Source organism: Stegastes partitus, unplaced genomic scaffold, assembly GCF_000690725.1.
Source record: "Stegastes partitus isolate 25-593 unplaced genomic scaffold, Stegastes_partitus-1.0.2 Scaffold171, whole genome shotgun sequence".
Lineage (NCBI taxonomy): Eukaryota > Metazoa > Chordata > Actinopteri > Pomacentridae > Stegastes > Stegastes partitus.
The window spans coordinates 281189-305027 of record NW_007577902.1 but is presented as its reverse complement, the minus strand read 5'-3'; the positions used below and the strand labels follow the sequence as shown (position 1 = coordinate 305027).

At 40.0% G+C, this 23839-nt stretch overlaps 1 protein-coding gene across 1 annotated transcript; it reads left to right on the top strand.

Annotated features, from left to right (window-relative positions):
* The first annotated feature begins 1138 nt into the window (after positions 1-1138).
* LOC103355881 (CTTNBP2 N-terminal-like protein) lies at positions 1139-23052 on the top strand. Its single transcript, XM_008279831.1, has 7 exons — positions 1139-1548; positions 4944-5048; positions 19343-19576; positions 20297-20404; positions 20593-20781; positions 20927-21097; positions 21198-23052. The coding sequence occupies exons 1-7, from the start codon at positions 1543-1545 to the stop codon at positions 22152-22154; spliced, it is 1770 nt and encodes a 589-aa protein (XP_008278053.1). The 5' UTR covers positions 1139-1542; the 3' UTR covers positions 22155-23052.
* Positions 23053-23839: the final 787 nt, after the last annotated feature.

The window sequence follows — 23839 nt, the reverse complement described above, 5'->3', positions numbered from 1 at the left end:
ATCACACTAAACTGAATACATACAACCTGTCAAAACACTTGTATCTTCACATTCAAGAAAAATTCAGACCTTTTTCTAAGCAGTGCCACGGAAACTTTTACAACTCGTTTGTGCCTAATGGAACAACAAAAATCCCAGGAGTAGTTAAATGTAGTTTTTACCCACTAAAACATAATAACAGTTCAAATAGTGCTACGGAAAAACTTTTACGTACTTCAAACAGAAATAATGCATTCATTTATTTAATTCTGGTTTAACTCCAAATTTTGACAAAGAAATTACATTTAGAACTTATTTACAGTGAAGCCTCAATGGCATTATTTTTCTATTGCTAGTAATATGTACATTGCACATACTATTGTGCCAACAGGGGATCGTGGTTGTTTTACAGAATTATAATAGACGTAAACTCATATTTATATTTCCTGAATATATTCCATAGTAAGTAAATATCTACATGTTTTAGACAGGAATAATCACATTTTTCCCCCCAGTGAAACAAAAAGATGAGTTTGATGCAAAGTTTACAGGTTGAGTGATTTAATGGTTGAACGGCTGGATTTCTATCTTCATCTACAACCTATAACATAGTGAAGCCAAACAGTAGGACCCATCGACTATGTAAACATAGCCTTTAAGAGGGGGGAAAAATGTTTTCTTTAGGAAAGCGAAAAGTTATTACAGGATTCGATGCATTATAAAAGATTCTACAATCCAGGTAGTTAAAATTAACTCAATCTTGAGTTTTAAAAAACAACAACAATAAAATCTACTTAATCGGCACTTCAATGGATCTATAATATTCCAGTGACAAAAAAATACACAATAATAAACCATCAACCCATGGTGCGGAATAGCCCCCTCCAGAGTGTAAATTCATATTACACTGTTATTATTTGTACTCGTGCGTAACTGTGAAGGACTTGAAACTGGAAATCGTTTTTTCTTTGTTTAATTAATGAAGGAAGCAAAGACGTAAGTACTTATGCTTTAAAAAAAAAACCATCTCATATGATCATTCCAGTATAACCCCAAAACTGTTTAAATGTACCACAATATCTTCGGAATATTTTAGAAATATAACACGATTATTACAAGAGATGACAACAAAATCTATGCTGTGCAAAAATGTCGAAAAATTACGATAAAGTCACCATGCCATTCAAAGTAAAACCACAGGTCATATTGTAACATGTCGTTCGGTAAAACATCTGTAAAGTCATTAAAAAAAAGTCTGCGTGCCTGTAAGAGACTCTTTAAGAAGAAACAGGAGGAACCCAAGACACGCTAAACAAAGAAATCCGACCAAAATCCAGGAGGCGGACCGCCGCAGACTCTGCCCACTTCTCCATAATCTTCTCTCTCATTGGTCAAAACTCGAAGCTCCTCTTCGCCTATTGGCTGGCTCTGCCGTCACTCGGAGCAGTTCTTGGCCGGCCAGTGTTAAGCTGCGTCGGGATCAGAAGACGCAAATCAAGTGAAACAAATCTTCTGACAGGAGAAAAGTTCATGCTGGAGTTTTGAAAGATCTCCGAGGGCCACATGAAGGTAAGAAAACCCACTGACAACGTTTTTGTGTCGGCGAAGTGAAGCTGGGAAGGGTAATTTGCAAGTTTTCATCGTGTCTTTTGGTCCAAAGAAAAAAAAAAAAAGAAGAAAAAATAGCCAAAGAAGTCACGGCTACAGGCCGAGCCGTTTGGATAAATGACATTAAGATGTGTTTTATTCGTGCAAAATACGCTAAGACTGAATAATTATCCGTATCAAACCACTTTTCAGCTCATCACCATCCTCTCCTTCAGTCAGATGACCGTTTGATCTTCATGGTCGTGCTGATTGATTTCACTTGCAGCGGCTCCAGTTGTTAGTTAACCCTTAATTAACTCCAAAACAGCAGTTTCACAGCTAGAAGCTACTTTACTCGCAATTATTGCGAGTATTTTAAGACTAGGCTTCGTCAAAGTCACAGTAGGTAGGAAGCTGAGTGAAGGAAGCAAGCAAGCTAGTGGCCTATACATAAATTAGGTTGGCTAACAAATCCAATTTAGTATCCAGACATGCTGCATCTGGTCATCCATCCTACTGAACAGAACCAGGAAGCCTAGCAGACGACTTAGGCTGTGCTTTTCCCTCATTTGACCCCCTTTTTTGAGTTTGTGCTTCCAGACTCTGTGACATGAATTCATGCACTACTTTTTTGTTGTTGTAATTTCTCAGAAAAAGCAGCTGCAAGGTGAGGTTGATTAACTTGGTAACATTTTCTTACAGTCTCAGACATAAGATATTTGGCTCCACTGAACAAGTTTGAGCTCTTAATTCCAATTATACATATTTATTTTTGCAGCTATCAAATCAAATTAGATCGCAGTCTGAAAAACGGCAATGTTTACATTGTGACTCTTGCTGTGATTCAACGTGAGCTTAGCAGCTTAGGAAGTCAAGACTAAAAAAAAAAGGAATATTTAGTGGATTTTTTAGGATGAGAAAAAAAAGATTTTTTTTTTTTCATTTTTCCCTGCTGACACTGTACACACGCAGAGTCACAAGCAGCTACTTACAAATTGAGGGCCTCTGCTCTGGAGCAAAGCATATGTTTTTGCAGTCAAAGCGGTACTGTGTGTTTTTCACAAGTTTACAGTGTTGCAGACGAGGCACATGGCTGACCGGGCTTAAAACAAACACGGATAAAAGGATTATGGACACAGGGCTTTCGTCATCGGAAGTGGGGCTCGGAGAACGTGTGGGAATATTTGTATTTCCCATGCTACCACTCCATGTTTGTGTACTCTCCCGATTACAAACGCTAACTCAGGGGATTAGGTGGAATAATATTAAAATGATGAGCATCCAAACAAGTTTGATGACACATGTAGGCTCCCACTGGTCCAGACAGTTCTCATAACATGGCGCGCACACACTCTCCTCACAGTGATTATGGTGGCCTGTGAAATTAGCAAGCCAGCCTGTAAACCAAAACCAAGGGAGGTGTGTGTGCTGGAGTTTAATTAGCATTTTACCCCTGTGGTTAAGCCACAGACCATGAGTGCTGCTAAAGGCAGAACTAAAACACTGTGTGCCTTCTTTGTGAGACACTGCCGTTGTAGGCTGTACGTGCAGTTCACCAGGGTTGTGGCTCATTCGTCTGCTTACTTCTGCATACTGTCCTGCAGAAGTGTCATGCGGAGGCACAGTTTCTCACGACATTTTCAGGCTTTTTTGCTACTCATGCTGTTGTAGATAACAAGGAAATATTGTAGCTTCTTGGTCAGATGTGAAAGGCCGAGAGCGCCTGTCTCTCATTATGCAACCTCTGCTCAAAGAGCCCACTCTCGCCTGATGACTTCATGATGTGGAAAGTTGTGGTGACCACAGAGGGTTTAGAGCAGAGCACGGGCCTTCAGAATGAATACTGGTTCAGGTGTGGATCACAGCCTAGGAACAGCGGGGGAAGGGAGGGGGTGTTCCTGATGCTTCAGCCAAATAACAGAAGGAATATTTCACTGATTCAAGCTAGAATATATGTCTGTTAAGTAGTCAGTCAGTATTGTGCTCAACTGTACACGTCCCGCATGATGATTCTCATCTGAAAAGGATGCTTAGTGTACTAACATCAACAGCTTTGATCTTGTTTCAAAGAGAGGCCCGCATACATTCACTTGGGCCGAGTGTGGTTGGATGTTTGGGATGTGGACACTGCAGGGCTTGTCAGCAGAACCAACACAGCTGTGAGATTAGAGCGCAGAGACACTACAAAGAGACCACATCACATTTCCAACACAAAATAACTAACTGTCACATTGCCCATTATGAATGGCACACGCAGCAAGAAAACAAAACAAAGCGATCCTATATTCTATATTTGAAACTTAAGTTACATGCATATTATCAGTTGGCTGGCTTTAGTCTACAGCTGCAGTGGTTTGGAGGCTGGAAGATGAACAATCTCCTATTTGATGTGATCCCGTCTTTGTTTGATCCATGTCAACTTGTATTGTTGCCGTGTTTGTGAAATAAATGGAAAACCGTGACCTCACATCTATTCGGTTCATTTCGGCTTCATTTATCTAGCACCAATTCACAACGTAAGTAATCTCGGGGTAATTCACATAGTAAGGTGAAGACCTTACAAAATTATATTGTACAGATCCTATCCTGTCACTGTTCAGTTGAACACTGAGATATTGCTAAACATTTATCACATTTTGCTACAGATACTCAGTGTACCTGTGAACTTTACCCAAATGAACATGTCTGTTTTTTTTTTACTACAGGAGGAAAATACTCTACATATTTTGCACACTGAGTCTGCTGTTCAAAATTGCCCCCTCCCAAGATAATAACCGCATATCCACAGAAAGCTCATAAATCAGGGAGCTAGATCAGATGTCTGTCTGGATGTCTGATTTAGGGAAATTGGAAAACAAGTGGCTTTGTTTCAAGGTGAAATGAAATAACAGAGAAATTGCTATATAGCTGTGGGAAAACATAAGAAGCACTGATTAATAGTTCCTATGCATTTTCTCTTTTGAGGTTGAATAATAATCTGGTAGACTAAATTACAGTACAGATTAGACAGTTGTTTATGATCAGCAACAATATAAACTACCAAACATCCATCCATCCATCCATCCATCCATCCATTATCTATACACCGCTTAATCCTCACTAGGGTCGCGGGGGGGCTGGAGCCTAACTACCAAACATTAAAAATAAGCCGGGCCCCCCTATAGCTCACCTGGTAGAGCGGGCGGCCCATGAACAGGGGCTGTAGTTCCCCGATGCAGCGGTCGTGAGTTCGAATCCCGCTCACGACCCTTTGCTGCAGGTCTGTCCCCATTCTTCTCCCCCCTTTCCTGTCTCCCTCTACTGCACTAAATAAAGGCAAAAGCCAAAAAAATATATATTAAAAATAAGCCTTCCCTTTTTATCTTTTGTCTTCACAGTCTAAACTCAACATGGAGAGTTTGACCAAGCCAGAGTTGCTGATGCTTTTCAGCATCCTGGAGGGAGAGCTGGAGGCCCGGGACCTTGTCATCGAAGCCCTAAAGGTATCCAGTCTTTGGAGCTGGTAAAACTGTTTTAATGCTGAAACGACTCTCTGAACAAAGTCTCTCTTTTATATCACACTCCCACCTTAGTCTGAAAAGTGGCTGTCAAAAGCAGGTAGTTTAGTGACAGTGGCTGTAGTTAGGTTGAATTTGGTGGTGTCAGGTTTTCACAACTGTAGAAGTGAGTCAAATTACTTCTGCAGTCATCACTGTCTGCATCTTTGTACGACATGCTTATAAGGATAATTGTGGCTCATTTTAATGTGGCTTATTGCCTAACAATGTGGTTATTGGGGCTCTATAATCATGTTAGCGTTGTGTGTTACCCATATCAATAACAAAAGCAAACTTTGTCATAGGAGACAAAAAGGGAGTTTTGTAGACCGTGGATACACAAACGTAGCCGCTGTAGCAGGTTGGGAGGTTGATTTGGACATTTTGATACTTTTGTCTTTGTTTTGAAAACATGTCACCTTTGGAATGTATTTTAAATTATTTAAATTTAAACTGACAAATGTAAAGGATATAACTACCAAATAATGAGCAGCCAGTTTTCAAACCTATACATACCTAGAAAGCTTGAAATGGAGGGCAGCTGATGACCTCGATGTTCACAAAATTATAGAGTCTGCTTAAAAATCTGACAAAAACATTCAGTGAAGTTGAAATTTAACCTAAATGACCCTGTTGGTGCGATGACAGCACTTTCTTTAAAGTAAAAGGAAGCCTTTTGAAATGTGCAAAGCCATCTGTCTGTGAGTGTGACGTTAATACTCCTCTGGGTTTGTCCAATTTGCTCTAGGCAGACTACTGTCTATGCCTCCAGAGAATGGAATAAGTCTTTTGGGGTGTTGTCTCATAGAAACATAAGTCACCCTTTTCATAAGCTGAAATGAGTAGATGCATCAGTGAACTTGAACTTAAACTCAATTAGAAGCAGTCACAGCATGAATGGGGCAATGTCAGTTCCACACAGGGCAACCGGTTCCAACCTTAAGATGTCTTACTTTGGCAGGGTTAATGCTGCATTTCAATTAAAGGATTGTCAGGTTATTTTCCCATACTGTGCCATGACCTGCAGGTGATCCTGCTTTCTGTGACACGGTGTGTCTGCTGCTTTAAGGATGTCTTGATATTTAGCACCGTGTTGAGAAAACAAAGTAACACCCTGGCGCTGCGATGCTGTTAATAAACCACTGATTTAAGATAAGCATTGTGTTAGAAACTTGATGATGCAGAATTTCTGCAAGGGATGGCCATACCGCTCTGAAACATTTATAGAACTCTGCAGACTTTTTTCTCGGCATTAATATTTGAGCTGCACAGCCTGGAATGCTATTCACTTTCTTGGTGTAAAATGCACCATTGAAAGAATAAACTGGAGAGGCAGTCGGCAGTTTAGAGAGCAGCACTCTAAGAGAGCCTACTGCTGAATGTTCATGTGTTGTGTCTAGACCACATTCCTACATCTCCCCTGGGATCTGGCCATCTAAGGCAAGAAGAGTTACAGCACACTGGGTGCCTGATGACTCAATGTGAGCGAGACTAGGAGTGAACAAATAAACATCGGCCTTAACTGGAGCTAGAGGGGAATATGGCTGTGCTTCTTTCATGGTTCCATCTGCACAGTCTGTTAACCCATTCATCCCATCATATAGATCAGTGTTGCAAGTTGAACTCCTAAAATGCTTTAACAAGGGAACAATTAGGAGCGTATGGCACAATAAGTGGAGGAATTTGAGGAATTAGTTTTCTTGAGGAATATTTAATATTAATTGCACAACCTTTTTTTTTGCCCAGTAACCTCTTAGAATTTTACATCAGTGCAGGATTTCTGAATGAGGTAGAATAGGTGAAAACACAACTTCATACCTTTCTGCTGTCCTGCTGTTAAGGTATTGAAAATGTGGAATCTTTGGTCTTGCCCTCACATGAAAGTAGATTGTTATCATTACACAGCTACTCAGTGGCGGCTCCTGAGAAATTTCTCGGGGGGGGGGCAATTGTTATGACAAAAGTTACCTGTTCAACTGGCGGTCAAATATTCCGTTTACCTCTGTAAACTAAATACCATGTGCCAGACCCAGCCTATGACGTCTTCATGAAGAAAATTGTTTTGGCTCTTCAGTGAATGATAAATTCAATAGGCTATCAACAGGAGAAATGTCATGAATTTCCTTCAAACATGGAGAGATAAATACTTTAGTTTTAAATTAAGAAGGGAGCTGAATATAATGAAAAAACACAATTTATTACAGTTTCCAATTAAAGATAACATTCATTAAGTGCAAGATCAATAGTGTACATCGATGCAATAATAAATAATAATAACAAAGAGTATATGCATGAACACCCATCCATCCATTATCTATACACCGCTTAATCCTCATTAGGGCCGCGGGGGGGCTGGAGTCTATCCCAGCCGACTTAGGGCAAAGGCAGGGGACACCCTGGACAGGTCGCCAGTCTATCACAGGGCTACACTTAGACAGACAACCAAGCACACTCATATTCACACCTATGGACAATTTAGAATCACCAATTAACCTCAACATGTTTTTGGACTGTGTGGGAGCCGGAGAGAACCCACGCTGCACAGGGAGAACATGCAAACTCCACGCAGAAAGATTCCAGTGCCCCCACCGGGATGCGAACCGGCAACCTTCTTGCTGCGAGGCGACAGTGCTACCAACTGCGCCACCCTGCAGCCCCTCTAATGAACATATTTACATAAAAACAATATCGCAATGAAAAGACTGAGGAAAAAAACAACATTCACACTGAATTGACTATGTTTTTTCTGAGAGAGAAACAACCCCATACATGGCTGTTGTCCTGTTTCTTGGAGATCTCCAACTCTGGTCCTCGTGAGCTACTGTCCTTCAGGTTTTAGATGTTTCCCTGCTGCAACACACTGGACTCAAATGAAATGGATCTCCAACAGCTTGTTGTCAAGTTCTACACAAGTCTGTTAATAATCCATAATTTGAGTCAGGTGTGTTGCAGTACAGAAACGTCTGAAACCTGAAGGACAGTAGCTCATGAGGACCGGAGTTGGAGATCTCTGCATCAGACTTCACACCCTGAGTTTTTCAGTTGAAGTGCAGAAAAGTCACAACATTATTACAATGATAACATTCAGTCTTCATACTGAATGCTAATCTGCATTTGTATTGAAACTTTGCTCGTCTTTCTTTCAAAGCAGCAAAGTGATCAATAACTCTCTCATTGAAGTCTCTCATGCTCCTGACTACTTCCCTCTCCATGGAAAGCATGGCCAGTGCATTTAGACGATCCTGGCTCATTGTGTTTCGTAGGAATGTCTTGATTCTTTTTAGTGTTGAAAAACACCTCTCAGCTTCAGCTGTTGTCATGGGAGTGGTTATCAGGATGTTCAACAGAGCTACAGTCTCAGTAAATGTGTCCTGGAGGTTGTATCTCAGGAGAACCTGGTACAATGCCAGAGCACCACAGCAGCCTCTGAACTCTCTGTTTGTCAAGGATGAATTTTTCCACGTCCCTCCAAAATACAGAAGACATTGGGCAAACACAAAACAAACGCAAATTTTGTCTCAGGCTCGTTCCTACAAAAAGTGCACATTTCATCCACATTAGCAAACTTGGAAACTGACTTATTACAAAGGTAAATATTATGTAAAATTTTAAAATGAACCTCTCTGATCTTATTTGAGAGACAGAATTGGAAGGAACACAACCACGTCCTACGCCAGTTTATTCCACTCAACTGTGAATCCCAAACAAATTTTCTTCTTGGTGAAATCTTATTTTGTCTCTGTAAGATTTTCGTGACATGCTTATTTGTGCATTTCGTTAGCCTCATAACATACTTGCCAAAGTCATATTTTCATGTTTTTGGGAAATGAGAAAAAACACAATTTTTAGAAATGACATTGGTATTTGTTATTGATTTTTTAACAGTACATTCAACCAGATGTGATTGGCCAATGACATAGGTAGAAACACAGGATGATGCAGAAGTGATAGGAGAGTAAAGTTAGGCAAATATCTCAATTTGACCAAAAAATGACTTAGGCAATTATGCTATGAGGCTAACGATTTGTTATCCATTATATCAGTCCCACCAATAAAGAGTGGAGGTATTTGAACATTAAGATTTTGATAACTTAAGTGGCCTTTTATTAACTCAGTCATACCAGATGGGATAGCCTTCACAATGGAAACATATCCTCTATATTTGACTGGAAAGGCCTTAGCATCTAGGAAGTTTTCATAGCTTTAAAGATTTCCATTTTTATCAAATAGTGCCGTGACAAAGATTATGTCTCTCCCAATCCAGCCCTCGTTATATAGACTTTTGTTTTTAATAGTAATTTGTCCATTGTTCCAAAGTATTTCTTTATGTGGTGAAAAATTGTGAACATAACACAATTTCCAAGCTTGCTGATAATATTTTGACAGTTTCAGTGGCAATTTAGAGACTGTGAAGTTGCAGCTCATTAGAAATTTTAAGCCTCCTACTATTTTAAATAGATTGTGTGGAATAAAATTCCACAGTGATTCTGGTAGTTCCAAACAGTTTTTAAGCCATTTAAACGTGAAGGTAGAATTTAAGGGAAAGAAATTCAAAACTTCTAGACCTCCTTCTGCTCTTTCTAAACTAAGAATTTCTTTCTTAAGATGATGGTGTCTATTTTTCCAAACAACATTTATAAATAATCTATTGATTTCCTTACAGAGTGCATCATTAAGAAAAAGTGCCATAGCTGGATAAACAAACCTTGACACAAATTCAGCTTTGGATAGTAGCACTCTTCCAGAAATGGAGAGGTCCCTCTGCAGCCATATATTTAAGATTGATCTATCCTTTTTAATTTTGGGATTAAAAAAACTGAGTTGCTGTCTAAGATCTAAATCTTTTGTAATATGGATTCCTAGATATTTAACAGTTTGTTTAACGTGGATATCAAACATAGGTTGTTCATCAGTCTCATGTAAACACATAATTTCACTCTTGTTGATGTTAAGTTTAAGACCAGAGGAAAATTCACAAGTTACTTGTAGTGCAATTTGTATCTGTGATTTATCCTTGAGAAATAAGACTGTGTCATCAGCCAGCTGTGAAATCTTTATCTTTCAACTGAAAATGACCAAACCTTGAATGTTTTGGTTGCAGGAAATATTTAAGAATAGAAGTTCAGCCACAAAAACAAGCAGGTGACCAAAAACAAAAAACAGGAAATAGGGCATCCTTGGCGTACACGTCTTGAGACAGAAAACCTCTTAGACATTCTGGGATATAAAATCAATGAGCTATTTATGTCATCATAGAACATAATAGTACTATTCATAAATTTATCACCAAAACCAAACATTTGTAGTGTTTGTATAATGAAAGAGTGTTCAGTTGAATCAAATGTCTTGTAGAAATCAAGGAAAAGCATCAGTGCTTTTGATTTTATGTAATCCGAATCGTCAATTAAATCCAATCTTAATCTGATATTAGAACTAATGTGACGCTTTGCCATGAAGCCGTTTTGATTTTCACGGATTATTTCTTCCAAATTATTTTTTAGTCGTTTAGCATAGACTTGTGCTAAGATTTGATAGTCTACATTTAAAAGTGAAACAGGTCTCCAGTTTTCTATTATTAAAGGATTTTTACCTGGCTTAGGAATCAAGGTTATCAGACCTTGCTTCATGGTAGTTGTCATTTCTTGTCTGATAATGCAGTCATTATACATCAATAAAAGATGTTCCTTGATCAAATCCCAAAAGCAGAGATAAAATTCAACTGTGAGTCCATCACTTCCACGTGATTTCCTCAATCTCATTGAATCTCATTAGTGATTTCTGAACAAGAGAACTCAGCTTCACATGTCTCTTTAAAGCTTTCTGAAATCAAGGGTGTAAAGTTCTGTATGTGCTTCATAAATGTGTCACACTTAGCTTGATTAAATTCAGATGTATATAGATTGCTATAAAACGAGGTGATATAATTGGAGATAATATAAGGATCCGAGCATATAATCCCATTTATATTAAGAGATGTAATATTATTTCTCTTTCTATTTCTTTTCTCTAATGCAAAAAGTTCTAACCACTTAGCTCTAGATCTGATGAATGCACCTTTCGCTAAATTCACATACATACTGTCAAGTTCTTCACTGAGTCTTTTTAATGTACTTAAGTCTTCCTCAGATAAATCACGTTTGGAACTTAGTGACTGTAGCCGATTTATTAGGGAATTCATTTTTTCAGTTTTTAGTTTTTTAATTTCTTTTCTACGTTTAATTGCAACTTCTCTGATTTTAAATTCAAAGAATTCCCATTTTTGAATTGGATTCATCTCTCTATTATTAAATATATCCTCAGCAAGTAACTCTACTCCTTCTTTAAATTTTTTATCTTCTAATATATTATTGTTTAATTTCCAGTAACCTCTAATGTTAGAATTCTCTTTAGATCCTGTTAATCTTAAAGAAATTAAATTATGATCAGACAGTGAAGCATGAGTATGAGAAACATCAGAAACAAACTGTAAACTCTGTGATGAAATTAACCAGAGGTCAATTCTTGATTGTAGACTCCTGCTGGTGTTAGACCACGTGTAGTCTGTAACATTGGGGTTCATAAATCTCCACACATCTGGTAGTAAAAGGTGATCACTTATAAATGAGGTGGGTTTAAAGTTCAATAATGATGCAGATCTTGGAGGATGTCGGTCTGTGTAATCGTCTGGAGCATCATTAAAATCTCCACCTATGACAATAGCGGAATCTTTGTATTTTTCCTTTAACAAGTTGGAACAACAACGTTGAAGATAGTTCGGTAAACATGTCTTTTGCTTGAGATGCTCTGTTTGGTCCATAAACATTACAAATGATAGACAGCAAATTGTCTACCTTCAAAACTAAAATAATCCAGCGTCCTTCATTTGAAGGTCAGGTCTCCAGAATATCAACATGAAATCTATTTAGAAGTATTGCCACTCCAGCTGAATAATTTGAGCCATGAGAAAAAAATAATCTATCTCCCCATTGTGAATTCCAGAATTTTTCATCATCAACATCTGAATGAGTCTCCTGCAAAAAAATCACATCAGTATTGCAATTTCTGCAAAACAAATATATTGCCTTCCTTTTAGTGTTATCACGTAAAGCTCTAACATTAATAGAACACAAATTTAGTGTCTTAAAAGTAAAACCTTGCATATTTAACAAAAATTTACCGGACATCTAAAATAGAAATAGAAGCTGCACTATAGAGAATAAAGAATAAAGTAGATACTTACAAACGTTAAACCTCAACTATAAGTGAAAGTACCATTTTTCTTACTCATGTATTTTAAACCATTAATATTTTCAGCCATTATTTATTACCGATGTGTCACATTTGACAAACCTCTGAGAATTGGTCCTTTTAGTAAGACACTTTTTTTCCCTTCAATGAAAGCATCAGCACCACGAAAGCCGGCCCGTTTCCCTTGCTTTCTGGCTGCTTCCACAAGTGGCCACAACCAGTTCCTCTCCATCCTGTCATTGTGTGTCAAATCCTCTTTAAGCATCAGCTTCTTCTCTTTGAGGATCTCATTTTCACGAGAGACCTTCCAGATTTTATTTCTGAAATACCTCATCGCGAAATGGATGATGGTAGGGCGATTTGTGTTGTCACGAGGTGCTCCAGTTCTGTGCACTGTGTCGACGAGAAAGCCAATCTTCTCTTTATCCTCTGGTACCAGTGCCGCAAAAAGCTTCATGATGTTGGTTCTGGTGTTTTCTGCAGGTAACTCCTTCATCCCACAGAGTCCTAAATTCCAGCGTCTACTGTAACGTTCGGCTTTGTCACTCCTCTGCTGAAGTTTGGAGACTTGTTCCGATATCTCCTTCACCTGCTTCTCATTCTCATGAACTGGAATTTCGACCCCTTTCAACTGGTCACACAATGCGGTAATAATGTCGGTGTTCTTGGAGAGCTTTTGCTCAAGAGTGATGAAGCGGTTCGTTAAATCCAACACCGCTTTTAGAATGTCTTTATTGGAAGTGCCATCAGTGCTTTCGTCTTTGGGTAGTTGTTTTTTCGGATCCGAAATCTTTGTTGGTGTTACAGGGATCGGTGTGTTAGCGCCTCTTTTTGCCATGATGAGCAGCTATCTCGATTAAGCTAGAAGCTAGCAGTCACTTTGAGGATTTTGCCTTTTCTTTTTCTCCTGGTAGACTTACTTTAGATGGTGTATTTTAACACAGAGATTGTACTTGTCCTTCTACATAGCAGGTTTAGCGGAAGAAATATTGGTTTAATTGCCTTATTTTGTTGTGGTACAACTTATGGTATTGGAGCTCCTCACCACACAACCACGTTGGTTGCCATCTTGGCCGTCCCCCCCGCAGCTAGCTCCGTCTACGCAGCTGACGTAATACGTATGACGAAAGCACGCAGGTGCAAGCCCTCCCGGAACCCATAGACAGTGCATTATATCGTCTGCTATTTGAAAAAAGAAACTTTTACATTACAGTTAATGAGAGCGGTCGGGGCAATTTCAGTCAGACTGAAAATCGCCCCAAAAAGGGGCGGGACTCCAAGCAGCAGGGCCTCACGCTGGACAGTGACATAAAGGCAGTTTAAAGGATTCAGAAAGCTGACTGGATAGTTCTTTGTTTTTCTTTTTTTTTTCTTTTCCTTTGGTGGCGCGTCGCCCTATCGCCCTTATGGACAAACTGCCCCTGCAGCTACTGTTGGCTGGATTTATCCAGACATACATGATCCCAAGAGAACAAATTCTACTTTGGTGTTGCTCAGCAGCTTTGTCAGTATTGACTTATGCTGTGAAATATCTCAGCTAGCGGTGTTAATGATTATCATTTAAACAGTTTATTGCTGTCAATAGTTTAACCGATTAAAAATACATTAGCTGATAAACCAGAAGATGAAGGACATGCATATTGTACAGTAGTTGTATTACTTGGTTGTGCCAACAGATGCAGTGTCTTACTGAGTAATGAGATGATCGGAAGCAGTTTGTGTTTAATTTTGTAGCGACCCAAAGGAGGTGGTCATTGGCTCTATAGTCTGACTCACCGGATGTAGGTTGTGGGTATACGTCTGCCATTGGCCGATCATTTCAGTTGGCATTTTCCCCCTTTCCGCCATCTGTGTGTTACCGTTACAGCAACAACCTCTGGGCTGCAGTCTACCGCACTGTAAATCAAACTAAAACGGAAAGTTTTGCAGATGATTTGAATTGTCCAGTGAGGTTGCTCTGCTAGTTTTTTTCTGTCGGATTATCCATTTTATTCACAGTGCTTGTCTTCCTGCATGCAAATGTTCTCCCGCAAGGATTCCACCTGTCAGTATTTTGAGGGAACACTGAAGCTGCGTCCTTTGCTTAGCCTCGCTCATACCGATTGTGATTGGTTAAAAGAAACATTAACAAGCCAGAGCGTAATGTGGTGCAGCCCGACCATTATGTTCTACAGAATGGGCTAAGAGAGACTTCTTGGACGACACGCAGTTTCGCGTTGACATGCAGAGAGTGTTGTGGGGCTTTAGCTAGCCAAGGGCAACTATGACAAAGAGGTCTGTGGCAGTCAATGCTTCTGGCCAGAGCTCACATTTTGAAGACGGGCCAGAGTTTTCAAGGACTGCTTTCTGATTGCCAAATGGCTGATGTCACCAAGCCATTTTTTTAACAATGAGAGTCAGGTATTTAAAAAAAAACTCATTATAGATTATTAATGATCCATCGATTACTGATTGATACTGCTGCTTACAAAGAAACTATTTAAAAATTTGCATCCTCAATCTCATCAACATCTATATGGACACATTTTGATTGTTCCCCTAACTTTACTTCCAGTGCCTTGATGAGACAGACATTTGTGGTTTTGATTGAAATGTCTCTACATCTGCTTGCCAAAAGAATTAGACTCAGGCATTGACCTTTCCCATCAGCATACCATGTTTTAACTTTGATGATCCCTTCACTTCTTATACTGACATCAGGTCAGAGTTTATCTAATGCTTTTATTTATGACCAAATACCTGCAGAACTGGCAGTCCCATCAGCCTCATCTATATTTGTGTTCAGTGCTAATTAGCAAATGTTAGCACATGGCCAACAGAGATTAGAGAAGTAGGTCCAATCAGGTTTCTCGTGTCTGCTTCTACTGATGTGTCACTACTGCCCTGTCAGTGGCATGTGAGAAATGTTTAGCTTAAACATAAATCACCATGGCGATAACACCCTGCAGCGTAGATTTCTAATAATAAACTGTCCCTTGCATGAAAAAATTGTTCACTGACAACATTTCATCTATAGCTCCTCTTTCTCAGTATTTTTAAAAATAACATTCTTTCATTCAGTGATTTTCTACACAATATAGTGTAAGTACAGGATGTTAATGGTTAATGGTGTGGGTAGTTTTTTTGTTTTTTTATAGCGGTACTCTATGTTTAATTACGCAGAACTATCAGTGGCATTCTAACTATCCACTGCATTTTTCCCCTTGTGACTCACTTCTGCAGCTGCTTACACTGTGGCTTTCAAAAGGAAGTCAGTCACTGGCAACGCTTATATTTGGCACACAAAGCCCTGCAGTGATCCAGTAGTCTGCTTCGGTTTGGGAAAGAAATGCGAGCCTTTACTTTAAGTTCAAAAGAGACTCAAATATGGAAATGAGCCTTTAATTAACTGTTGAGTTCACATGGTTTGGTTGACTAGAACTTCCAAATGGACCTGCTTCAAACACCTTACCTTCTGCGCTGAAATAGGAAAAGAGCAATTTTGTTCCTAGGCCCGAGATGCATCAGCTGATTTGATTCAGCGTTAGTTAATGTAGCATTCATTGCATTTTATCGACAGTGATTATGATGGATAGTGCTTTTCAGATGTCCCTTTACTGAGCAGAGAATATTAATTACATGCATGAGCATTTCAGACTTTAACAATTTGCCAAAGCAGCTTTGAAATATATAGGACTCTAGGGAAAGAAGTTCATGTATCACTTTCCTTTTGTATCATACAGATCTTGTTGCCAACATTTCACAGCTGAAAGAGTCCAGGCATGTGTCAGCAAAAGATAAGCTGGATTTGAACCAGTGTAGCCGTGGCAGAAAGACGGCTTCCCAAGCAAAAGCACGTAGGTTGCCAAGAAATGTAGCCAGCAGACAAAGGCATGAGTGATGAAGCGAGACTGTGATGCATAACAGCCATGCACTGAGTGTTTCTGTGTGTTGTACATGTACAGTATGATGTAATGAATAAGCTCTGGTAGATTAGGGTGCTAAGTATTAAATAACATTAGAAATGTTTCCTGTAATCCCTCTTTTTGCTCCCCACACTCTCTTTGCAACAGTGGAGGATTGATGCAGAGGAGAACAGCCTCCCTTTGTGTTGCGGAAGTGCATATCTGTGTGTGCATTGAAGAGCTAGGGAGTGAACTGCAAAAGGGAGAAAGCACAGCCTGTGTTTATGAGTGAACTTTTGTCAACTAGGGGCCTGTGAATTTGAAAAAGAATCCTGATAGTTTAAAGGCTAACTATCTAGTTATGGTAATGTGTGAACTGTGCAGACTGAATAAATATAAAATAACAAAGAAAACTATTTATGTCTTTGCTTGGAAGTAAAACAATTCTACATTTAGTCATTTTCTCGTGTACGTTTCAAAATGCTTCCTCTTCTATGAGTAATGGCTTACAAATCAAGTGGTTTCTGCTGCACCAATTTTAGCATGTATCTTTGACATAGGCATTGAGTGGAAACTGATGTTAGCTTTATTTAATCTATGACTGTGAAGTGACACATCAGGCCAGAGAGTCACTGACGGGAACAGGGATGGGCTGTAGGCCAAGTCTATAGACTCCTTCCAAGGATTTCTCTTTAAAGACTTTTCTTCAAAATCAGTTGATGTCTTGCTCAGAGGATGCCATTTTTAGGCCTAGTATTTGTATAAATCAATATTTTCATTCAAAATGAATCCTGAACTGTAACACAGCAAACACAAGAACTACTGAATATGCCACATTTACAAGATATTCATTGCACAAAAGTCAGTTACTGAGGTGCTGAGTGGCGATTGGGCTTTCGATAGCGCTCACATTTGAGAGGCATTTTTGAATTCTCCTGGGCGCCCTGTGTTTTCCTGCTTCACCCCTTCAAGCTGTTTGATCCGCCTTCACACCATCCTCAGCGGACTGGATCAAATAACAGCAGTGAAGCCTCACAGCCTTGCCCTCCTCTCTTTGTGTCAGATGAGCCAATACAGAAGATGTAGAAAACGACAATCAGAAAGCCTCTGATCTCTCGTGGAATATTGTTTGAACTTTGCGTTTCTATCCAAACCCATTCATCAACTTACCCCGTGTTTTTCAGTAAGCAGTTGGGATGAGTAAACGTCATAAACTTTATAAAAACTATTTTAATTTGCTTTGACAAGACCTATTCAATTCTGTAGAAATGTACTTGATATTGTAAAGAATCTCTTTTTAGGGTTTTGTCATGTTTCCTTCTCAGTTATACCTCCAGATGCTGAGCATACATCTGTCCCAGCATGTGAAATGTCTTATTGGAATGCCTCCATTACCAGTGCAAACGTGACTTTTGAATCGGTTGTTTGCAGCATGGAAAAATTATATATAAATTCTCTCGCCTCGTAATGCACTGATACCATATACACCTTAGTAAGCAGAGCAGATATCCCCTATGGTGACTGATCCACATTATATCCACTATTCTGTCAGTGTCATAATGTATCTTGTATTGATTCCATACAGTCGCAGTGAGCTTTCTATACCACAGCAACCCCTTGCCTGATTTTACTTTACAAAGATAAATTACAGTAAGATGCACATATTTAAATTAGGAAAAAAACATACTTGGTATTGCCTCATATTTTAGCAGAGGCATCAGAATCGGTAATAAAAGAGAACTCCTAGTTGCACACCCAGTTCAAAAAGTCATAATTTTACTCAAATGTAGTGCAGTTCAGGAGGAGTCATGGTATGTCTGTGTGTTCAGCTGTATCACTCATCCACACAGGCTCTGTGAGAAAAGCAGAATAGCTGAATATTGCCCTTGTAGGCTTGTCCACACTCCTGACTACACTTTAAACTTCTCAAGTAATCTTGGTATCAGTCATCAGGAGCTCTGTCCTCACCCTGCCAGAGAGGATACTGTTCTCTCTAATCTCTTGATCCTCTTTTGTTGAAACCTCACGAAGACACACTGCCAGCTCTGCCACAGCCCTCCCTCTCCCTCTGTCACTTCAGCCCCCTTTTCACAGCAGGCCTAAAGGCATCTGCTGAACCTGAAATGTCTTGCTGCTATTATCCCTTCTTTGTCATGAGTTAAACAGAGAACAGGTCTGCCTTGGCGAAGGCCCGGTCTGGAGCAGCTGTCCAGCTAAAGATAGACAGACACACACCATCTGTTGCTCCTTCCTCCTGCTAGCACTCCTCCTCTTGTATTTTTTGTGCATTTCCTCTCCCTCTTGTCTGTAAAGGAAGGCCTTTAGCTACTGCTTATTTATCAGTCTGCTGTTAGAGATGGTGATCGTGCTGTGCCAGACACAGTTGATTTGATTTCCCGTTTTCATGGAAGAAAAATGACAGCATGGGTTACCTAAAGTTATAACTGCCAGGAATTATAATTATCACATCATATAATCATGTTCAGTGCTGTGGATTTCAGTTTATTTGACTGAAGGATACTGTCTGCTTAAATCAACTGCAACTAGGATTTGACTTCCATTGTGCAGACACATTGAGGATAACATATGATACACTAGTGCAACACTCGTTTGCATTTTGAGGAACATTGCAAGATTTTGCAGCCACACTAGCATATTTGAGGCTGTTTTTAGACACAGAGGAAGTTTGAGCTAAACACTGATGTCAGCATAGTGACATCATTTTAAGTTAGCATGTCAGCAAGCAAATATGTAGTGATTAAGAACCCAATGATAGTGTTATTCATTATTGCAGGTATTTGGACATAAACCACACAGCAGCACAAATAAAATCTTGATGTTACGAGATGACCATCAACCCTTATGGTGGCATGAGAGGAGAAGTCAAGGGATCCCCTGCATCATTAGGATTCATGAACATATAAATATCTCTTCCACATTTCTTGACACTCCATTTAATAGTTGCTGTGCTACAAGTATGGCTAAAATTCTACAGAAGTCAGAATCCAGTGGTGGGTGAGACTGGGATAAGTCTGAAAAGCAATCCAAAAGAGATCCACATGCTACAGCCAAGTTGCAGACCTATAAAAAAACAAAACAAGTCTGACCCTTCTCTTGTGATCTCTTCAGGCCCAGCGTAAAGAGCTATTTATCGAGGAGCGCTATGGAAGGTACAACCTCAGCGACCCTTTCCAGGCCTTGCAGAGAGACAATGAGGCTGTAGGAGGCCAGAGCAAGGAACCCAGCTGTTCTTCCGTCACCTCCAACCCTCTGGTGGTTCTCAAACTGGTGGTGAGCCACTGCAGGAGGATGCAGGAGAAGATGCTGGCCCAGCTGGCTGCAGCTGAGAGCAGGCACAGGAGGGTGAGTGTGGTCGTGTAGTTTTTAATTGGAGCAGCCAGAAATGGGCTGGTCTCTTTGACAGATTTTTAAAAAAATATCAGTTGTTAATGAAGACAAAAGTGAGCCTCAGCGGTATGAAAATTAATAAACCATCACTGGTGACAACAGAATCTTGACACACCAAATTAATTTCTTTACATCGACTCTGTCCATCAAAACATAAAGTAAACACTGTCTTTTTTTCCCCCAAGAGGGACACAGACATTCAACAGTACTGTGCAGGTGATAGGTAACCAGCATGAATTAAAGGAAAAGAAAAATAAAATATCTGCAAACTGATACCACATTTCTAGTTTGTAAACAGACCATGATGTGTAGACATCCTTGTTTCCTAATTTCAACACATACTCCTTAACTTTTGAAAATAGGAGTCCTGTAAATTTGTGCAACTATTATATTATTATAGCAAAAGGAAACACATCACCAAATAGAAAAATAAAATGATCATAGTAAGTAATAAAAAAGGGCAGGCTAATTTGAATAAACAAAAGTATTCTACCACTGCCAAAGGAAACCAAAGCTTTGTAAAAATCACAGAATGTTTACGCCACCAGCATCTGTGCTTACAGTGCAATGTAGTAATATTGCTTCAAAATAACCACTACTAGCATTAATATCAAGCAGACCAAACTCATGTGAGATGATTTTATTCTCAAATATTCCCTGCTGTGTTTGTTTCAGGTTATTGCAGACCTGGAGGAGGAAAAGCGGAGGCATGCTGAGGACACAGCAGAGGGAGACGATGTCACTTACATCCTGGAGAAGGAGAGGGAGCGCTTACAGCAACAGGTGCCCTCCAATTAACTGTACAACAAATATTTGTCCAAAATGCTCTCTGTACATCAAATAGGAGTGAGGGAGTAATTGGCAGAATTTCAAAGGAAGCAATAACCACTCGTAATTGCAAAGGTAGCAGAAGAAGTGTTTACCACTTCTGACAAGTTTTTCGATTGTGTGTCTTTTCTCTGAACTTGTAGCTGGAATTTGAACGGAGCCAAGTCCGCCGACTGGAAAAAGAACAGCGAAGGATTACTGACCAGCTTGAAGAAGAACGGGCTCAGCACAAACAGCTCTCATGTGCTTTGGCCAAAGAGTGCAAGTGGGCGAGTGCCAGGGCTCTGGAGGAGGGTCACCGGCTGACTGAGCTGAGCCGTAAACTTGACAAGGTATTAACGCTTTGAATTCAAATCAGACAATTTATTTCATTTCTTACTCCTACTACGTGTTTTTGCCTTTCCTGTGTTTTCCAATTGTTAGGCTTTCTTCATATTTTTGACTACAGCTTTACAGAATTTTTTTTTTCTTATTTAGGAAAAAGAGGCTTGTCAGGGCCTGAGGAAAGAGCTGGAGGATGAAAGGATGAGAGCTCTGAGGATGGAGGCGAGGGTGGAGGAGCAGCTGGCTGAGTTTGACACAGAGCGCGAGCAGCTCCGTTCACGTTTGAAGAAGGAAGAAGCTCATTGTCGACAGCTACAACAACAGGTGTGAACACTGGGATACATGCATCTCTATGAAGGCTGCGCATTTTGCATAGTTTTCAAATTCCCTTAAAAATGAATCTTTCTGTCCTCTTTGCGATCAGGTAGAAGAGCTGAAGAGGAAGCTAGAGGAGGCGAACGTGATGAAAGAAACGAAAGGAGCCATTACTGCTCCAGTGGAGGCAGGAGGAAAGGAGTGGGCCACAAAAGTATCTCCAGGAAAGACATTAGTAGACACTATTAAAGTTGACGACATTGAGGAGGACAGAAGCCAGTCAAACGTCAATGGTCACCATCACCCGACGGAGACCAATGGGCATCATAATTCAAGCAACGCCCTCTCAGAGAAGACATGCCTACAGAACGGCAATGAAAATCCTCCAGGTCATCAGACCCAGATGTCTTCCTGCAGTGCCGTGTCCCCGACTCTCCCTCTTTCTTCCCCCTGCGCCTCGCCTGTTCTTGCCAAACGCCCATCAGGCAATCCAAGTCCTGGGAGCTATCAGTCTCCCTACCAGGCCGGGATCAACCAGCGTTTCCACGCTGCTCGTCATAAGTTCCAGGGTACCAACGATCCAGAGCCACAGTCCCAGGCTATTCAACCTACTTCTCCCTTATCGCCAAAGGACCTCGCCCCTATGGCGAGCAGCCCCTCCCCGGAGGCCAGCCCAGTGAAGCAGATGGCCCGGAGCACAGTCACCCAAGTTCTGTCTCGCTTCACCACCGTCCAGCAGAGTGCCACTCCAAAGCTCACCACACAGAATAACTCTCCCTTTGGCACAGACTACCGCAGCCTGGCAGCTCCCCTGTCTCCAGTCATCGGAAGGGCTGCGGGGGCAGTTGCCCAGGGGATCAGATCGCCCACCATCCCCAGGGCAGACAGGGGCAACCCTCCACCCATCCCACCTAAGAAGCCCGGTCTAGCCCAGGCGCCTCCCTCCCCGGCTGCGGTGCCACGGTCTTCCAGCCATTTCTCTGACAGTCCCCTCTCAGGCAGCTGTGGTCTTACCTCGAGCCAGGAGGGGGTCAAAGAACTGGACATGGTGGTTTCATCTAATTAACCGATCACTTGATCCGCTAATGAATGAGTCAGCTGCTGCTTTGTTTGTGGCTTCATGGTTTAATCCACAGTTCAGAATTATGACTAAGATACCGTCTCGTACATGGCAAGATTTATATCATTTGGCTATTTTAACAAAGGTCCCTTCAAACACTGTTACACCATATTGTATTTATTTTAAATATGTGCAGAGGTAATATTGTAGGTAGTAGTTAGGGGGCCTGTGCCAATGAGCAATTACAACTGAGTTTAACTGTAAAAAGGTGCCAATACTGTATCTTGGCCACAATGTACTGTTGCGGTAAATTCTTAGAGTGTCATATTTCCAAAGGATACATAACAAACTAATTAACTGATGAGGTTTTAGATTGATATCGTTTTATTTTATCCTTGTACTTTGTGTCAAGTATGTTGCTTGTTGTTAATAAATAATCATTTGTAAATCATTTTTGGACCGATGTATGTCACAGGCTCGTTTCAGAGTGCACTCATGTTTTTGCTTTTAAATAAAATGTGTAGCTAATTTTATAAAACGTTCCTTAGTTATTAACGTATGATAGTTTTATACAACAGATAATCTGAGCAGTGCTGTACTCATGTGTCATACATTGTTCTGTATTACTTCAATGTTACATAGTTCTAAGAATCGTATAGGCTCAGATTATTTGCAGGCACCGTACAAGATGTTGTTTGAGATTAGTGATTCTGATGAATGTCATGTCTGTCATTTATAAGAAATCACTGTGCAACACAATAACAAGTATTTTATAGTCAGCCATATCTTTGATTAATATCACAACCTGATTGCCATGTTGGTTATCTCGACTATTGTCAGATTCTTTACAGTACTCTGTAGGCTTGAAAGGCTGGACATATTTAATACATTTATCTTAAAGGCTGTCTTGCATTCATCTCTTTATTTATATTCCCACAGAAATTATGTTCCCAATAGGCAGTTGTTCAGGAATTAATGCCAACAGTAATATTAATCTGATGTATTACAAGCTGTTTACAAGTGTGACTTGGAAATATTCAGTGTAGAGCACAAGTTGCCATTCTTCTCATCATTAAATAATCTGTCAGACAAATAGTTTCTCCTTAAAATGTCAGAAAATGCTAGCCTGACATCAAGCAGTCTGTAGCTTTTTAACTCAACCAAATGCTCAAAAATATTCGTTTACTGTTTAGAAATGGAAAAACAAACAAATTCTCACATGAAAGAGGCAGGATGTAGTAAATTAGTTTGTCATTTTTGCTTGAAAAATAAGTATAATGAATAATAATATCAGATAATCAATAATCAAAACTGATCCAAGGGTTCCAAGCATTAATATGTACTAACATACATTAATAGGGGTATAAAATTCTTGTCTACCTAATAAAATGTAATAGAATGCATATTCATTAGACAATGAAACAAATTAATGCAAAGGAATAGAATAAATGTAAAAGAATAAAATAAAAATGCTTTATTGATCCCCAAAGGGAAATTCTGTAATCAATTTTTTATGATTATGTTTATGATAATGATGATTAGCACCGTTGCCTCGCAGCAAGAAGGCCGCTGGTGAGGACACCAGGATCTTTCTGCGTGGAGTTTGCATGTTCTCCCTGTGCAGCGTGGGTTCTCTCCGGGTTCTCCGGCTTACTCCCACAAGTCCCAAAACATGTTGAGGTTAATTGGTG